The sequence below is a fragment of the Callorhinchus milii genome, unplaced genomic scaffold (assembly GCF_018977255.1).
Source record: "Callorhinchus milii isolate IMCB2004 unplaced genomic scaffold, IMCB_Cmil_1.0 Scaffold11, whole genome shotgun sequence".
In the NCBI taxonomy this organism is placed as follows: Eukaryota; Metazoa; Chordata; class Chondrichthyes; order Chimaeriformes; family Callorhinchidae; genus Callorhinchus; species Callorhinchus milii.
The window spans coordinates 13,028,759-13,047,977 of record NW_024704752.1 but is presented as its reverse complement, the minus strand read 5'-3'; the positions used below and the strand labels follow the sequence as shown (position 1 = coordinate 13,047,977).

Sequence of the window (19,219 nt, the reverse complement as noted above, 5' to 3'; positions counted from 1 at the left end):
CCCGACACTCTCAGGGCCCTCTCGGTTACCGCCGGCCTGACTTATGGAAATGGCTCACATTCGAGACTTCAGCTTACAGGTAAGGGGAGGGGGGGAGAGGGGGGGGAGGGGAGGGGGGGAGGGAGAGAGGTGGGGAGAGAGGGGGGAGGGGGAGAGGAGAGGAGAGAGAGAGGTGGGGAGAGAGGGAGGTGGGGAGAGAGAGGGGGGGAGGTGGGGGGAGAGGGGAGAGAGAGAGGGATAGGGGGGGAGAGAGGAGAGGGGGGGGGGGAGGGGGGAGAGAGGGGAGAGAGGGGGGAGGGAGGGGGAGTGGGGGGGGGGGAGAGGGGAGAAAGAGGGAGAGAGAGAGGGGGACAGAGGGGGCGGGAGGTGGGGAGAGAGGAGGGGGAGAGAGAGGAGAGAGGGGGGGGGAGAGAGAGGGGGGGAGTGGGGAGAGAGGGAGGGGGGGCTGTTGGCATTTTATCTTCAGTGGCCCTTATTTTCTCTTCTATTCCCCTCCTCCTCCTCCCCCCTCCATCATCATCATCACCACAGAAATAAAAATGCCCACTCACTCCCCCCCCCACTCCCACACACACACACGATGCACCGACTAATCCCTGATGTGACTCCCTCAGGTTTGTTCGCCTATTCGGGGCTTCGCCCCTCCTGTCACCGAGTTATCCTTATTGTTCATGGAGTAAATTCGGGGACGAGCCTTCACAGCCCCTTCACACCGTGACCTGTAAACACACCTTCCAGATGTGGCCTGACATCTGGACTCGTATTCCTGTACCTGTACCACTCCCATTGCCCTTTACCCACATCATCGCCATCCTCACCCTTGAATAATCTTATCAGTACTGCTCGATTGGTCCTCAGGTGGGCTACCTCTTGCTCCTTTGGTTATTTGTTGACATTTCCAGTCTGATTTGCCAATCCAATGTAATAAACACAGTTAACTAGATGCCTCTGTCACACCTGGGGCGCTTGTTTTTGTTTTAAAAAAAAGATATCCCCCATAACAGTCATTTGATAGTAGATCCCATCTTCCAGATCAAGAATTTTAACCATTGCAAGTGCAGTTCAGCTGCGAATCGTTTGAACTCTTTTTGGGCGATTACACTTCCCGAAGAATGTTTACGAATAAGGCCTTTAATTATCTGAAGCTGTTTTGCGAAATAATTGTATACCATTTTCAGCAAATCAAAATGTCATTGCAAAGTCCACAGGCTGAGTACGTACCATACACTTATGAGCAAAGATATGCTCATTCTTTTGGTTGTTGAACATTTGCATCGTGTTGCTTGCTATCTGTTGAAAGTGAACAACACTTAATTCGTCAGAAGTTCCTGTAATATGTTCTTACAACTTTGATCAGTTGTTCATTTCTAATGTGATCTATTACTTGAAGGGATAAGAAATAGCTCAGCAGTTGCTTGTTGCAACTGTATCTTAATGTTTGTGGATGAAAAGTAAGTGCATCTCTGGCTAGTCTTCACGGATGAAGACAAACAGCAGTGTTGTCACTAGGATTTCAGTGAAGAATATTGGAGGCATGTGAAATCTCCGTACTATGTTAACTTGAACTGAGAAAAACACTCATTTGTAAAATTATAGATTTTGTCTTTCCAAACCCGTGACTGGACAGAACACGTTGATGTATGTAACACTTGGTTGAAGCACTAGTTGTGTTAGGTCTGTTTAGAAGTGCTTCAGCAATTTGAGGGAATTAATTCAAGGTGTTGGATGAGAAGGATATTGGCTCAAGTATGTTTTTTTTCCAAATTGCATATTGGTGTTATAATGCTAAATAGACCTAATGATGTGATTACAGAGAATATGCCCCGGGCTCTAATGGTTGGGCAGATGTTAGTGTGAATAGGTAATAATGGCTAGTTTTCCTCAGAATGTTAGTATGAAATTAATTCAGCCAGTACTTCTATTTTAAACCCTCTAATATCAACAGAGAGTCATTGTGCTTTTTTAAAAATCTGTCCTTTGTTTTTTTTAGTGGTTAGAAGTCGCTGCACCTAGCAGCAGCACTCCTGTATGAGAAAATGAACCATTTAAAGGAACAACAACTTATGTGTGTGTGTTTATATATATATATAATTAGCATTCTTCACATACGATAATGTCTTGGAGTGCTTCACAATGACGGAGTCAGATGTCAAGTAAGCGAAAGGAGAGAGGGGAGGTGACTATAGGTGTAGTCAGAGAGCTAGGTTTTAAGGTGAGGTTTAAAGACAGATAGAGAGGGAGTGGTGGGAGGGTGTGAAGAAAGTTGTAAGTAAGGGTGAGGATCTTGAAGTCAAAAGCAGTAAACATATTTAAGAGGAACCCTGAAGCATACACAAGGGAAAAAGGAATTGAGAACTATAGGAGAGGTAAATTGGAGGTTTGGAGGCTCATGTGGAGTATCAACTGGTATGGCCTAGTTGGGCTAAATGTTCTGTTTCCTTGTGTTAAGGTTTTATGTCATTTATTACCTGCCCCGGAACATGTAGATCGGGTATCTTAAGAAGAGCGAGTTGGGTTATTTGGCTAAAAAAACATGGCTGCTTGCATTTATTGCATGGGTGGATGGTAGTGATTCTCAGTGATGTCACAGCAATCTAATAGCAGTGGTGTGTGTGTGTCCAAAGTAGGAACGTGGAGAAAGATATGCTGAAATATACCAAATTGAACCCTTGATTACACTTCAGCCTATAACACACTCCACCGTTGCCACTGTTGTGTGAAACATTCAGTTCTGCTTCATTACCATTCAAATAGCAGAATTTGGCTGCAATTACACATAAAATCCTGTTGATCAGAATACAGGAAGATGGAAGGGGGAACACAAACCAGAAACAAAACACAAAGAATATCATATCCAGAAAAAGAAAGAACAAGTTATTCACATCAATGACTTTTATAGTTGATTTCTGATCACATTCCTAAATTAAAGAATCAGTAATGTACAATCACAACTCTGATATTGTCTGTTTCAGAACGACATATGTTGATACGTAGTCTTGCCAAATGGCAGTCTGACATTTTTTAGCCATTGTTTGGCAAAACTATATCAGAAATTAGGAATTCCTCATTTCAGTTCTGTATGTTTTGTACTAAGTGTGTGATTCTTACTACATATGATACTCTGGTCTGTTACCTTCGCCCACAAAATATACAGTCAATTCATTTTACAGTATATTCTGTGAAGCGCTTTGAGACATTTCGAATTATTCGGGATTATTCTGAGTCTAGGAACTAGAGGTGGATGTTGCATCCCACTTCCAGGACTGAAATACTTGATTGTTGAAAGTCCTTCTGAGTTTTCTTGAGTATGTCCATTAATGCTACAAACTTTTGCAACCATGTTCACTCACTGTAGCTCCAATGTAATTCCTTGTTAGTAGAAATAGTTACTTTTTAAACTGAGGAGAGTTCCTTTCTGAAGAGATATTGGTGTACATTATCATGGTCAATCTTCTTAACAGTTATTGACTCAATAATGAAGGTAATACTATTCTTCTGTCCACTACATTTCTGACTTTGTAAGGATTCATTCATTGCTTGTTCTGATGGTGAATTAATCATGCCGTGGAGTGTTGTAGTCTCAAGAATCAGTGCATGATTCTTGAATGCTTCTGTTAGGTGGTTGATGAAGATGAGAAACAAAGTGATGCCAAGTACACTCTTTTTAACCTCTGGCAGGAAGATGACAGAGTGTTTTTCACATTAGGGCTTTGCACAGAAATCGATCTCCTCATCTATTTTGGTTGAGAAAGAGGACATCTGTGTTGTGTTCAGTCTGAATGTCATGACGTATAAGGGGTCACAGTAAAATTGGTGGTTTCAATAATCTTATTGCATCTATGAGACTATGGTGAGCAGTGCAGCAGGTTTTATACTGCAACAGGGAATAGAAATTTTATTGCAGAATTAGGTGAGATCTGAATATGAGGTGCCAATGAATGATCCTTTAAGATTTAGGAATGAGTCCAAAGGTAAATGCAGTAAAATGTGTTTTAATTACCTTGTGACCCTCTGTACCAACGTCAAACCTGACTAACTTCATTCTAGCCACCTGAGGTCCAATAAGTCATGAAGTTTTTGTTATGCTTTATTCTGTCAATAGTTTAGAATGTGGCTTTATTCAGCTGTATACTGGTCTTTAAGAATTTTAGATTTAATTATTTATTGTTGGTCACAAAAATAAATTCTAGTTTGAAATATTCTTTGTAGAACTAAGTAGGGCCGTGTAAAACTATGATACTTGAAAGTAAAGGTATTAAAATGTGGGGAAATGGGATTAAAAGATTGGTTGTCATCTAATGAAGTGGGTAAGAAGATCAATGGACTGAATGATGAAATCCTTTTCCTGTTTTAATACAGAGGAGCTCCATTATAACATCCTTCAATATAACTCTGCTTAGAGTGTGAATCTACAGTGGATCCGCACTAACTGGAAACATGATTTGTCTCTCTCCACATCAATGATCTCTCTGCATAATCCAACTGTTAACACATCTTTTGCTAATGATTATATTCCATCACCTTTCTTCAAATCGCATGGCCTCAGCGCACATAACCTTCATTATTCTTGCAGTGCAATGGATGAATCACTAAACTTTGGTCTCCTCTGTGCCCTTCAATGCAACAGTAAAATTTTTATTTTTTTCAATTCTTCAAAGACCTGACTCTCACATATCAAAACAACAGCTACCATCTCTTCCCTTGGATGGCCCTATCCACAGCAATTCTTCATCTATATTATTGGCTTTCATGGTCTCACTATCTCCTCTAATCTAAGATACAATATTAACATTTCCTCTGTAATTATTTAGGCCTCCAGGAATGATTCTTCATTTGAAGCACATCCATTCCCTCAACAACTTTAATTCTCTTGTTGAGCCTGTTCCCCACTTTCCTTCTCCACATTAATGATCTCTACGTATCATCCAGCCCTATCATCTCTTTTGCTAATGATTCTGTTCTACCTCCATCAAATTGCATGGCTCCAAGCACAGGCACATTTAAGAACTAAAAGTAGTTTGAGGAGAATTATTCAAGCTATAGTGTAAGACAGTGTCTATTCTGTTGCGCGCATCACCATATCACTATGTCACACTGAAGGCTTATTATTGCTTCTAATGCAATTGCTCCACTTTGAACAAGATAACTTGCAGTTGATTCCTGAGAATTTTTTTAATACATTTTTAAAAATTGATGAAAAATGAGTGAGGAATGAAGTGTAATTTAATCTCTTGGTTCAGAAATTTTCACTCTTGTGGCCTCTTAAAGCTCTCAATTAGAGTCTTGTTGATTCCCAGACATTCACGATTCAATATATAATTTATACGAGTTTAACTCCCCTTTAATTTAGTGCTTGAACTGAAAATTAATCCCTCTATGTCCTGCACGGATTGTATGCTGATATTATAGAGGGAAATTGACGGCTCAGCTGTTTACTTGCCTAACGCCTGTGATTGAAATTCTACCTGCCAATTCCAGTCATTCAAAGGTTGATAGCAAAATTCCCAGTGCTGAGCCATGTACTTCAGTGGCTGGAATAGTGAGTTGCCAGCAGTCACTTCTGCAAGGGTCGGCTTCTGGAAATGTGATCTCTACTTCTGGAAATAAGGGACCTAAGTTAGTTTGACTGTATTGAGAGATCAAGGGATAATTTATTAGAGTATTCCACGGTGCCATTGATTCTTACTTTAAGTGAGAAATTGCATTTCAGAGACATTCTGTGCACCATTGTCCTGGATACCATTGCTGCAGGTTGAATGCCATTGTGCTTTCTGCTACAATAGGTTTTAAATGTACTGCACTTTGGCCTTGTATCTGTTAACTTATCTCTCTCACCTAAATGTATTACTGTATTTGAAAAGAAAATCCACCGACTTGCCGGCTCACATTATTGAGTGGCTTCCATCTGCTATCTTTGTCCTCTACCACCGATTAATGAACCATGCTGCTATTGGAAATGTTTCCTCAGCAGTATTTTAATTTGCATGTGAGTTGGATTTGACACTGAATATGCAGTGAGATGTGTTAAGAAGGGTTGAACTTGCTCAGCAAGTTGTTTTGCCATTAAGTCTCTGTTTTGAGACTCCAGTTATCAAAATAAAGCAGAATTTTGTCGTGAATGACCATAATGTATGGTAGGCTTCCAAGGAGACCCTGCTTAGCTCCGGTGGGGGCTGGGTGGGATTGGGAGGAGGTAAGTGAGGTTTCTTTGGAGCTGAACTGGCACCAAGGTGACATGCCTGGCAATAGAATGGCGGAATCGAGCCAGCCCTCTGTGGTGGTCTCGGTAGTCCGATTCCTGAGCCAGGCAGATCCGCAATATTCCAAGGCACTGCTGATGACAGCACAGCCAGTCTGGCTCATCGGCAGGACCTGGAAGGGCAGACCAGTCACTGGGGGCAGCCTACTCAGCTCCCACTAACACTGCAAGCCAAATCCCTAATGGGTAGGGGGGTCCTAGCTGAACAGGCAGTGGGAAAGCATGCCGGACATCAATATCAATGGCAATACTTTCTGGAATTAGGGGAGCAGGATGTGTCCCTCCAGCAAGAGAGTGCGCATTCCATTCCAACAATCTATCGCTGGGATTTCCATTTGTAGGTGAGAATTTCAGCTTGGGTTGAATCCTGTCAAGCAATGTTACTAGCTGACTAGTATAACAAAGTCGCCTGTCCCGATGAATGGAATGTTTCAGTTGGTTAAGTGACCCAGTTAGGTGGGAAGTTAAATTGAAGCCTCTTCTAAGTCTAATGAGTTCAGGAGATTCCTAAAGAGAGAATTTCACCAACCACTCCAGTGTTTTAAAGGTATGGTTAGCCTATATGGTTATTTCAGTCGTTTTGTTTCAACAGTTGCTGCTCGCGTTGGCAAGGGGACTGGTTTGGAGAAGTTACTGAGACTGGGTTGTTTCAGCAATTGTATTACATATCTTCCAGCCAATTGAGGATAACAGCACATTCCTCACTGTCCCTCATTTCCTTTGCATACTCACAAAAAAGGAATACCGTCCAATGTATCATCCCCCCACTTAAAAAAAAACTGAATGAGCATTTTTTTTAAGGGAACAACTCAGCTGTATATTGTGAGCTGGTGAAGTTTAGCGTAACATCTAATGTAAATTTCAAATTCTGATCTGTTGTATGGAAACAAACAAACTTTGCTGCTTTGTCAACATTGGGTCACATGATAACCAGATTTTACCTGTGCCTGTGGGGGCCTTTATCAAATGCTTGGGAAACCTAATCCTGGTTCTTTCTTTTTGTTCTTTCAGAATGCCCGCATGGACCCTGAGGAGCTTTTTACAAAACAGGAGAGAATTGGGAAAGGCTCGTTTGGCGAAGTGTACAAAGGAATTGAGAATCGGACAAAGGAGGTGGTAGCAATTAAAATCATTGACCTAGAGGAGGCAGAGGATGAGATCGAGGACATTCAACAGGAGATCACTGTGTTAAGCCAGTGCGACAGCCCGTATGTCACCAAGTATTATGGCTCTTACTTAAAGGTAGGTAAGGAGATTGGAGGAATGGTTAACTCAGCTACTTGTATCACTCCAGTGCTAACTGTTTAACTTCTGCTTATTGCGGGTTCAGGTTCCCTGGTTGCCTTAAACTGCGAATATGGATTGTTCACTGGCTCTTGCAAAATCCATTTTCTGTCAATGAAACAATTGTAAAACATTATAATCTGTAAATAAATCTTATTTGTGCCAATTTTAAAGAGACACAATTTATTTTTCCTAATTTGGACTGCTTATTGGATTCCAATGATAGATGTTCAGGTGAAAATGGTTTATATCAGTGGATCAGAAGTCGCTGGGAACACTCAGCAGGTCAGGAAGCATCTATGGAGAGGAAAGTGTGCTCACGTTTCAGGTCAATGACCTTTAGTCAGTTCTGAAGAAAGGTCATGGACCGGAAACGTTAACTCCTCTTTCCATAAATGCTGTCTGACCTGCTGAGTGTTCCCAGCGACTTCTGTTTTTATTTCAGATTTCCAGCATCTGCAGTATTTTGCCTTTTGTTACATGTGGATCAATATAGCAGGTCAGTTTTTATATACTGGTATGAGCCCAGAATGCAAAGGATTAATGTTGCAGAAGTTTGAAATTAGTATCTTTTTTAAAACCTAGGGCACAAAATTGTGGATAATCATGGAATATTTGGGTGGAGGATCTGCGTTAGATTTGGTAAGTCTTGCTTTTGATTTTGATACAATAATGCAGTACTTTTAAGGGTGTACTAACTTGGGTACCACATCAGAACCTGGGGCAGTCGATGTGACTTTTTCTTAACTCACTGTTTTGCTCTTGCAGCTCAAACCAGGGCCCCTGGAGGAGACATACATTGCAACAATCCTCCGGGAAATTCTCAAAGGTTTAGACTATCTACACTCTGAACGCAAAATCCATCGAGATATTAAGGGTAAGTCGGAAAAGGATGAGTTGAGCAATTCGAATAGCAACATGGTAACCCCATTCATTTCAGATAATTTAAAATTATTATAGTTTGATTTCCGAAGAAGAGCTTCTGTGGGGCTGACTTTGTTTGGAGGATGATTCCATATGTTCTAGCTACCTTGCTCAAGTGACCATTCTTGTGTGGGGCAGGCTATGTATAACATTTGAGATGATAATAATGATAATCCTTGCATTTGACATAGCGGCTTATCACGTCTTTGAGATGTCTCAAAGCGCTTCACAAATATACTGTAAAGTGAATTGACTGTATATTTTGTGGGTGAGATCTATTTAATTGGGACAGAAATAGAAGAAGCCTTGTTCTGCACCACATCAGTGTGATATATCTGACTCATGAATGCTCGATACTGAGTGGGACAAAAAGTGAAATAACTTACACTTCTTCGACACTACCTACCTTGATATACGAGTTACAATTTATCCAGTCACCTGTACAATCTGGGTTCATATCCTTACAAACTTTTCTTAATTTTCTTTTGTAATATTTACCTGCAGCTGCTAATGTATTACTCTCAGAACAAGGTGATGTGAAGCTAGCCGACTTTGGGGTTGCCGGCCAGCTAACAGACACACAGATAAAGAGAAACACTTTTGTTGGGACACCCTTCTGGATGGCGCCAGAAGTCATCAAGCAGTCTGCGTATGACTTTAAAGTGAGTAGTTTCTCCAGATTTTCTTCCCATAATGTTGTTGCTCAATCTGTTCGCACATAGTTTGTGTAGAGAGTGGGGTGGGACACCGCATTCCAGACTCCAACCTCTTTTGTGACCAATGTCTGCTGGCTTGTGATGGATTGATGAGAGCATTTGGGAAATGTCAGGTCTCCCTTTCTCACGTTACTCTCTTCAGGCTGCGCTACTTAAAGGTAGAGGCACTACCTGCGTGAAGGGTCTACATAAATACAAGTTGTTGTACTTTCATGAGTCAATATTATTTAGGGACCAGGGTGAGAACTGAATAAATTCATCTGAGTTTGTGGAGGGAGTGAATTCAACTTGACACACATCCTTCCAAGATTTGAACAATTTACCTGCTGAGTCTAGTGCCTCTGTGTTTCCTTGCGTTCAGGACTGAATATTTTTTGGCTGATTTATTTTCCTTTCTAAAGGCACTGGTTCTTACTGGGGTATGAACACGAGGAGCATTCTTGTCTTTATTCATGTATGAGGCGAGATAGTGATTGTTGACAGTTTCGACTGGCAGCTGAAATTGAGCAATTTAGTTCCTTTCTGTTTTTATCCAAACCCATGCTTCCGGCGGGGATCACGCGACAATAACTGGGAGCAGGAACTCTGCTTGATATTTTTAAACTTTCTCTCCTCCCCACCACCTCCCTAGCCTAGAGGTGCTAAAACAAATTGTACCACTCTAATTGCCATAAGCAACAAACTGAGAACAGCTAACTCAGCATAGAGCAGGAATTCAACCTTCGACCTTTGTAGCTATACACAGAGCTATCATGGTCTTTGTAACTATAGTGAGCTATAAGGATTATTACTTTGCAGGTACTGAAGAGATTGGTTTATAATCTCAGGTAGATATGATAGTGACATTGAAAATCTGTTTGCTTGTAAAGAATTGTTATTTCTCTTTCTCAGATTGTTTTATTTGTTTTTAGGCTGATATCTGGTCCCTTGGAATAACAGCAATTGAGTTAGCAAAAGGAGAACCCCCCAACTCAGAACTGCATCCTATGCGAGTTCTTTTTCTGATTCCTAAAAACAACCCTCCAACTCTGGAAGGAAACCACAGTAAACCTTTCAAAGAATTTGTGGAGGCCTGTCTCAACAAGGATCCCAAATTTGTAAGTAAATGGGAATTGGTGCCTCCTATAACTAGTACGAATGAAAAGTTTGCATGGAAATGGGCTTGTCAGGGTAGCTTTTTTGAACATTAGTTTGCAGCACTAAGAACAGATTCCACACTTTCAGAATATACGGAATACAACTTGTGGCACAGGACACCACCAAAGCTGAAAAGAATAGTTGACAGATGAGATAAATTGGGAAGTGGATGTTGGGCGATGTGTTGGTTTTAAAGATCTGTAGATTTTCAGGGAATATCTGTTGGTTGGAGAACACCAATAAGAATGGTCAGCTAGCAGTATGAGCTGGAACAGAGGGTACAATAACATTAACAAACATTGTTAGGCCTTATGGAGAAAACTGGAAAAATGGAGGAGTAAACTGGAAAGAGAGGCCTAATCCCATGGTGTGTAGGGCATGTTAGCGATCTGAGGTCCCCACTGGTAGCTAATTAATGTTTTGCTGTATATTGCTATACTGTAATCAATTTCTCAATCATAGAGGCCAACAGCAAAGGAGCTGCTAAAGCACAAGTATATCCAGCGCTACACAAAGAAAACCTCCTACCTGACTGAGCTGATCGATCGCTACAAACGCTGGAAATCCGAGGGTCATGGCGAGGAGTCCAGCTCCGAGGACTCTGATCTGTAAGTTTGGTTGTGACAGACCAAGTGTGCAGAGGAGTAATAATAAATAATCCTTTAATTTGATATAGTGCCTTATTGTGTCTTAGATGTCTCAAAGTGCTTCACAGAATATATTGTAAAGTGTATATTTAATGGGCAAAACGCAGCAGCCATTTGCGCACAGCAGTGTCCTGCAAACAGTAGTGGATTGAAGTGACCAATTTATTATTCTTTTTAGGAATTATTGCTCCCCGAAAAGCGATCTGCCAGTCGACTAACAACCAGGTTCCGACTTCCTGTTAGGTAAAAAGAGGTGTGTGGGGTAAGGAAACTTGCCCAACATTTCGCCCTACCAGGAACTGAACCCAGGTCTCTCGCTTGCGAGGCAAGTGCTCTAACCACTGAGCTACAGGACTCCAATTTGGAGGGAGGAAAGGTGGGAATCTGTGTTCAAAAACTTTAGGGTGGTCCCTTTTGACAACCAGGAATTTTGAATAGCAGGCTAACTTCTATTAAGTCCAGGCTCACACCACATCGGGATTTATGGTAGGAGTCTCTAGGTTTCTTTTATTATGAGTTGGAGGCTGCAGCAGAGTGTATGAATCTTAACTGTTTTTATATTTTAAAAAAATGACTGAAGAGCCACATATTTGTCTAACACAGAGCATGTTTTCCAGGGAAGCGGATTCCGATGATCGTGATCAGTGCCCAGTCTGGACGTTTCCTACGGTGCGTCCCAGCACGCTGAGTAAGCTTCAGAATGGAGCCGCCATGCAGAGTTCACCCAAGGTTCGTTCTGAATATCAGTGCCCTTCCACTTGCAATGTTTATTTCTAGTAATATAATCTTGATGATTAAATCATATTTGGATTAAGGCACGAAGACAGAGTAATTAATCTGCTATGTAATGTGTATTACTGGATCTTCCACATTCCCACTAATAATATGGGATAGAATAATAACCCTTGCACAATGCGAAGTGTTGTGGTTGGAACAGAATCCATATTAGCTTTTAAAAGAGAACTAGATAGGCATCTATAGGTTTAGAGGGTAAAGGCAGGTAAATGTAGTGGAAAGGGCTCTTCGCTCTTTAAATGAACCAGCACAGATATGAGAGACTGAATGTCCACAATGTGCTTTAAATTTCTATGGTTCTAATATGGAAATACTGTATGTAATTGAATAATCTCCCAGACTACACTTGAATGGGCAGGTTCCATTGGTAGATACTTTATTTTTATTCCATGGGTTAATTACTTTAATGGTACAATGAACCTGGTTTGTGAAGACTGTTCAGTTGGTTTATGCTCCTGTGAGAAGGCTTACTACTATTTGACTCCTTGATCCACAGCCCCAGGAGTCCACCAAACGACAGCCGAAATCAAAGTGCTTGACGACGCTTGTCAATCCAATGTTCAGAGAGGTAATGTCAATCCCTGTATCTATCTCTCTCCCTGGCAACTCATGCTGTATAAATGCAAGTTGTTGTTGAAAGTACTTAAATTGGCCTGCAGTGGGGTTAATTAATGGGGTGGGGGAGGGGGGGCTTCTATCTATAAGCATTCCCAACATGATGTTTGGATAGCAAACGGAAAGATTTTCTGTCACCCAGCTCTTAAGTTTCTATTCATTGTTGAGCTTATTTTGATAATTCACTAAAGAACCTGCCTCATGAGTTCTCAATCAATCAAAGACACAATGAGAAAATTCAGGTTTATTTCTTCCCCTTCCCTGGGTTTTTATTTTGCTTGGGTAATAATACTTACATTTGGAATAACGCCTTATCACACCTTCAAGGCATCTCAAGCCACTTAACAGAATAGAATGTAAAATGAATTGACTGTATAGTTTGTGGGTGAAACACGGTAGCCAATTGTGCACAGCAGTGTCCCACAAACAGTTGTGGATTGAAGTGACCAATTTATTATTAGGGTACAAAGAGAGATTGAGGCTTCCTCTCACAAAGGATTGAAGAATAAAAAACTATTTTCACACTTGAGTAATTGGGACTTCTCATTCATTTTTGTTTCTTTGAAGCTACGAGAGAAGCACAAAGTAAGTGGTGGGAATTTGGGAGCCATCGAAGAACTGGAGAATGCGTTTAACCTGGCAGAAGAGTCGTGTCCGGGCATTTCAGATAAACTAGTAGCACAAATGGTGGAGCGGGTACGAAGGTGAGTGAAAAATGCCCAGCGTATGTGTGCATGGATGTATGTGTATGAAGTCTGTTTACAGGATTATGAGGAGTAGGCAATAACATATGATCTACAAAAAGATTGGAAGCCAGGTTGGTAGGCACAGTTTAGGTGAAGAGCAAAGCATTCTGTTAGATTAAGCAATTCCAGGTCAAGTACAGCATGAAGTCAAATGTAGAGGAAAGCTCACCACACTGCTTCTATAGTGTGAGATCTCTATTTCTCATACAATCTGTCATTTTTTCCAATCAGCTGAGTGTCTTAATACACTCGGAAACCTATTTCCTCAAACTGGCTGAAGTTGGCCTGGGATGCCATCAGTAAATGTGCAATGCACTGCATGTGGATTTAATTAACAAATTAACTGTTGACCTCCTCCCTCTTCCTGGAGAGGATGAGATATATTCCCAACCTAAATAAAAATCAATTACCATTTACTTAATATTCAAAGTTGAGTTTGTTTTGGATCATGCTCAAAGCTTTTACCATTGAAATAGTTGTGCTAAACAGCTTATTTTTTCTCTTTTTAAACAATTTGCCCAGTGCAACTTTCTTCCTTTTTGATTTGAACCAGCAGCTGATGCTGGCTTTACAATAACTAGATGGTACTTCAACCAAGTGATCAGTCTTAATGACAGAACCAAAATAGTGAGTGGTCAGGCTATGGAACCAAATCCATTGTAATATGCACACTTTCCCGCAGGGGCCATCAGACAATAAAACATTACCTTTTTTTCTCCTTCAGCCCAGGATCACCAAGGTTCAACTCTACTGCCCTTAGTGATGAAAAACTGAGGCATTAGTGAAAGCTTAATTTTTACATTCTTTTTATGTTATGGATTTCATAAACAGTTCCCCCTCCCAGCAGCCTATTCATTATGATAAATGGAAGTATTTTTACAAGTATAATAAATATTAATGTATAGTTGATCATCTGAAAATTATTGCAAGGTGACTGTTCTGAATCAGGGAATAATGCCAGAAAAGGTTACTGATGCATAAATACAAGTATTATGATTCACATTTTATGATTTGTATACAACAGCATTACCTAGTGGTAGATCTGTATAAAGTCATTATAGTTCGGTTTAAAAATTGTTTTTAAAAACTGTTTTGATAATAATCTTTGCATTTGATATAGCGCTTTTCATGTCTTCTAGAAGTCTCAAAGCGCTTCACAGAATATACTGTAAAGTGAATTGACTGTATATTTTGTGGGTGAAATGCAGAAGCCAATTGGGCACAGCAGGGGCCCACACAGTCATGGATTGAGTGACCAAATTATTATTGTTTTTATTTTTTTCTTGAGGGATTATTATCAGGCCTGTGGAGTAAGGAAACTTGCCCAGGGTTTTGCCCTGCTGGGAATCGAACCCAGGTCTCTCGCCTGTGACGCAAGTGCTCTAACCACTGAGCTACAGGACTCCACAATGTTGGGAAAGTTGCTGCCTTTAGGAAGAAAGACATTTACAAGTTTCAACAGCTACACATTAGCTAATGCCTCAATTTTGATTGACTCCTTTCCGTTTGCCTCTTACTAGGTATTCGTTACGTGGATCCAGTAAAAATTCAGCTCGGTGAGGATTCTAGCACCTTCAGGGGCTTCCCAAGCACCCCGTGACCCAGCACCCACAGATATACCCCGTCCTGCAGCAGTCAGGGGATGTCCTGCTGATGCCAGCGATTCATGGTCAAACGAAACGAGGCTCGATCGCGCCATTAGATCCAAACTCAAACCGTTTTATTTTAACATGAACGCCATGAGGGGTGGCATCAAATAGAGGGGTTGATATCTTTTGTTTTACTTAGAAGTTATAATTAATATTTTTACAATTTCTTTATATACAGAGAAAGTTAATTGATGGTATATATCAAACTATATCCGTAGACGCATACTGTGTGGAAGGAGACAGTCTCTCTCTTGCTTGCCTGCCAAGGTTCTATTTTCAAAATTCAAATCAAACACAAAAAAAACTATAAGGCTACATGTTAATGGAGTACACACCTTTATAATTGTTCCTAAATGGCTGGGAGCAGGTAGATATGCTTTCTCCTATCCCACGGAGATGTGACCAGATTCTGCTGCTAGTTAAATGATGCAGTGGTTTTTTCTTGATTTTTAGATGCATCAAGTCACCCTTATTTGAAGATTCTCCCTGCTCTGGGTTCGTCCAGGGCACAAGCAGTAGAGCAGTTGCTTGCCGTCTGACCCAAAAGGCGTTTCAAGTCACAGGGCTCCTCATAGAATTATCATTGAAATTGTGCCTGCCTTTGTCAAATGAGCTTCCGTGTTCTCAGGCTGGCTTGCTGAACTGAAGCAAGGTGAACTTGAATAGCATCTCTTGCTGGTAAAATGCCATTGTGGGAATTCATGACAATAATTGACCCCAAATAATTTTCCAGCATTTAATTGACAGGAGGGAGGATGTGAGGCGAGCGGCCCAGAAAAGTTTTTTTTTCTCTAAAAAAAAATACAAATTTATCCTGCTTTGGTAACACCGGTATTTTTGGATACCTGGTTACAATGTAATCCAACACTAAACATTCAACCCTGCCCTTAAATTTTGGTGAGGATTCTGACACCTCCAGGGGCTTCCCAAGCACCTTGTGACCCAGCCCCACAGATATACCCTGTCCAGCTGCAGTCAGGGGATTCTCTCCCCACCCAAACAAACAAACATCTTAACAGAAAAGTCAAGATCCTCTTAACTTAGGAGAGGTTGAACAGGTTGGTTTTATTGGAATTTTTCAAAAAAAATCAGACTTATAGAATCTTTCAGCACAGAAGGAGGTCATTCGGCCCATCTTGCCTGTGCCAGCTCTTTGAAAGAGCTATCCAATTAGTCGCACTCCCCCACTTTTATCCCATAACCCAGCCAATGTTTCCTTTTTAAGCATCTTTTGAATTCCCTTTTGAAAGTTATTATCAAATCTGCTTCCACCACCCTTTCAGATCTTCTGGTTTTTAAGATTTTAAATAAGAGGTTAAAGGTACTGGAGGTTGTCCTGATTTAGAATCCAACCTGTTGCAACCTGCAAAAGTGATTCTGTCGCTTTCAAAATCCAACCTGCAGAAACTGTGGGTTAGCTGAAAAGACACTCTTAGTGGGGTTTCGACTTGTACGATGGAGAAATTACAAAGAGGCCCATTTGCTGTTGCTCCACTCGGCCGAAGAGATTTAAAAATATATATTTACTGTTGTTGAGAATCCACATGTTCAACAGCATCTGTAGTTGTAAAAGGCAGATGGAACCGGGGTAGTACCTGTGCACTAAATCCCGACGTTGCTCTTGCCAGACTTCAGTCTTTCGCTTTCTAAAGGTCCGTTCTAATGGCAACTAGAATGGATTCTGTATCTCCCAATGTTCAGAACTGACTGGTATAATTTCCTCAAGATCCTTCCCTTCTGTTCTTTCCCCTTCCCACAAGACTATTCAGGACCAACTGTAAAGGGAACTACTGACATGGGAGGCAATACTCATGTATTGTACTTGGACTTGTTGTTTTTCCAGGAAGCTCTTTGAGACCCAGAGGATTCTAAGAACTGTTTGGGTGACTCACTCATTGTTGGTCAACAGTTTCCCCAGAACAGAAGATGTTCTTCAGAGAATCAACGCAACTATGCTTTTCCTGCATCAACGCAACCATTCCCACTGCATAACAAATACCCCAAGCAGAGCAGGATGTTCAATAATATTGACTGCATCACCTGGTCTTTCAGATTCCCTGGTGTTGCCTTTTTAATCAGTCAAGCTCAGAACTTTATCCCAGGAAGTTTCTTTGCATCACTTCCTATCACACACTAAGCATCATAATATCTGGTGTATAAATCCCATTATGTTTCATATTTAGTTTATTTTGGGTAAGTACATTGTTAGGCAGAAAAGTTATTGTGCAAAGAGGACGGTGCCACTTAATTTCCTACCATTGGAGTTGGATTTCTGCACTGTGGGGTTTGTGGTTTGTCTTGGCGTCTGATGTACATGTGCCACATGGCTTTTTCTCTTTCCTACCTCGTATTGCGAAGGGAAACAAGTAATGGTAATGCTATAAAACTACCTAACCCAGATCTGCACCATGCAAAAGTCCACATATAATGCTGCTATGAACTATTATGAGCAGTGATGTTTGCACATACACTAAACTATTCAGTGCAATCCTGGTACAGATTCTATAATAACCAGAATGTGAATTGGTGCAGTGGGAAGAGCAGAGACCAAAGAAACAATTGATGTAGGAACCTGAGAAAAAGTCTTGTGCCACAGACGATGTTAGAGGCCTCTTACCCAGCATTAGTGAAGAATGGAATTGTCTGTGATCCATTGTACAATAAGGGAATCCTTGCACACCGGATTTTTAGAGGTACTGTTGTAACAATTTCAGTTTGTATAATCATACATAGAACTGACAAGTGTCAAAATGTAAAGTTTTTTTTAAAAAAAAGTAGGTTTTGGTCTATTCACTTAACACAAAGTGATGGAAAATAATTTCTTAAGCACAGCTTTGGACAAGAAACCCTCTTTTGGAGGTTATTGGCCAATGCCCAGCTGTTCCATATGCTAGATCCCTTTCCTTGTTTAGATAAAAACTGCCTAGGAGTTAAAGGTAACTTACCCATTGGTGTGCCCTGTTCGTATTTAACTGGATGGGTTGTTTGAAATGAATGGAGTGAGCGTAAAGAGCTGTAGTTTTTAATCTACAGCCTTATCAGTGAAACTCAGGATTGTATTCCTGTATGTCCAGTGTTTGTAATACTGAGCGTATTAACAGTGTACAGTGCACACATTGGCCCACGCTTCCCGCTTATTACCTATTTTAAAGTCCCACTTAAGTTTGGTTGTAGTTATTTATGGTGAAGGAGCAATGATGCACTTGTAGCAAGCTAGCCAGGTGCGTTTTATATACCGTGTACGAGAGAAAATAAACTGAGAATGGGCCACTGGGAATCTCTCACTTTATTTTGAGAAAGCATCTCCAGGCTGGTCTGGTGGCAGTAGTACACTCTTCCACATTACATTAAGATTGAATGGTAAAATTAAATACATTTTATTCCTCCAACTTTACCCTCCCCTCAAGTGAGGTGGATGGTGCAATAATGATCAGAAGGCAGGTAGATTCCCCCTCATTTCTGCACATAAACACACGTGGAAACTTTACTAATTCCGGGGTACTGAAGCTCCCTGGCTGAGATTATCAAACTCTCAGACAGGCGGTCGTCCCTGCAAGATGGTTGCTTCCTATGACATAGCCAGACAGCTCAGTGACTAACAGGCAGCTCACAGGTTGTGGGGGAAGTGGGGGGAATTTCAGAGCAGCACGTTGTATAACTAATTATACTTAGTGTGAGCATTAAAAAAAAATCCCAAGCAATTTAGTCAACTTGTGGCAAGGAATGCTTGCTTTCTTTGTTACCTGGAATAATCCCTCAGCAGCAGGACTGATCAAGCAGGTTAGAGCACTGCTTCCCAAATTAGGGTCCACAGACCACTGGGGGACCAGGAGACACATTGGGGGCAGCAAGAAATGCAAAAGCTACCCCATTGCCTGACTGGCAAGTCCATCAGCCAAGCAAATGATTATATCCTGATAAGTTTGGGAACTCTTGAGTTATAGTACAGGGAAGCATCCCATTCACCCTAGAACAGCTAAATACTGTAGGGAGTGTTGGCAAAGCCAATTAGACACCATCTAACCAAAGCCATTCACAAAGGTTACACAAAAAAGGTCAAGTCTTTCCCGACTACATTTTTTTGATCAGCCGGGTGTCTTGACACATATGGAAACGAGGACAATCAATTTGTAACCCTTCTTTCAGGAATCGTTACAGAGCAGGTTGAGAAAGACTGAAAGAAAGACTTATCCCAACAACCAGTCATCACATCCAAACATGCTGTCACTAGTACCACTTTTCAAAGTCACCCAACAAATACTCCATTTCCAAGCATTTACAGGTGTCAAATTATTGAATTTTTTTAAAAAAACTTCATTGTGACATTGTGAAAAACACCATCAGTGATTCCCATTAAAAGCAAACACCAAGGTCAATAAATGTAAACTTGAAGAAGAAAAGCTCTAAAATGTCCCAGCGTACCTTTGTGTGAAATACACCTGAACAG

At 41.0% G+C, this 19,219-nt stretch overlaps 1 protein-coding gene across 1 annotated transcript; it reads left to right on the top strand.

Annotated features, from left to right (window-relative positions):
* Positions 1 to 18,042, top strand: stk25b (serine/threonine kinase 25b). The gene is made up of 12 exons (XM_042339060.1): positions 1 to 79; positions 7,271 to 7,501; positions 8,129 to 8,185; positions 8,312 to 8,420; positions 8,972 to 9,129; positions 10,095 to 10,280; positions 10,783 to 10,928; positions 11,585 to 11,696; positions 12,259 to 12,330; positions 12,945 to 13,081; positions 14,644 to 14,679; positions 15,226 to 18,042. The coding sequence occupies exons 1-12, from the start codon at positions 44 to 46 to the stop codon at positions 15,416 to 15,418; spliced, it is 1,473 nt and encodes a 490-aa protein (XP_042194994.1). The 5' UTR covers positions 1 to 43; the 3' UTR covers positions 15,419 to 18,042.
* The last annotated feature ends 1,177 nt before the right edge of the window (positions 18,043 to 19,219 follow it).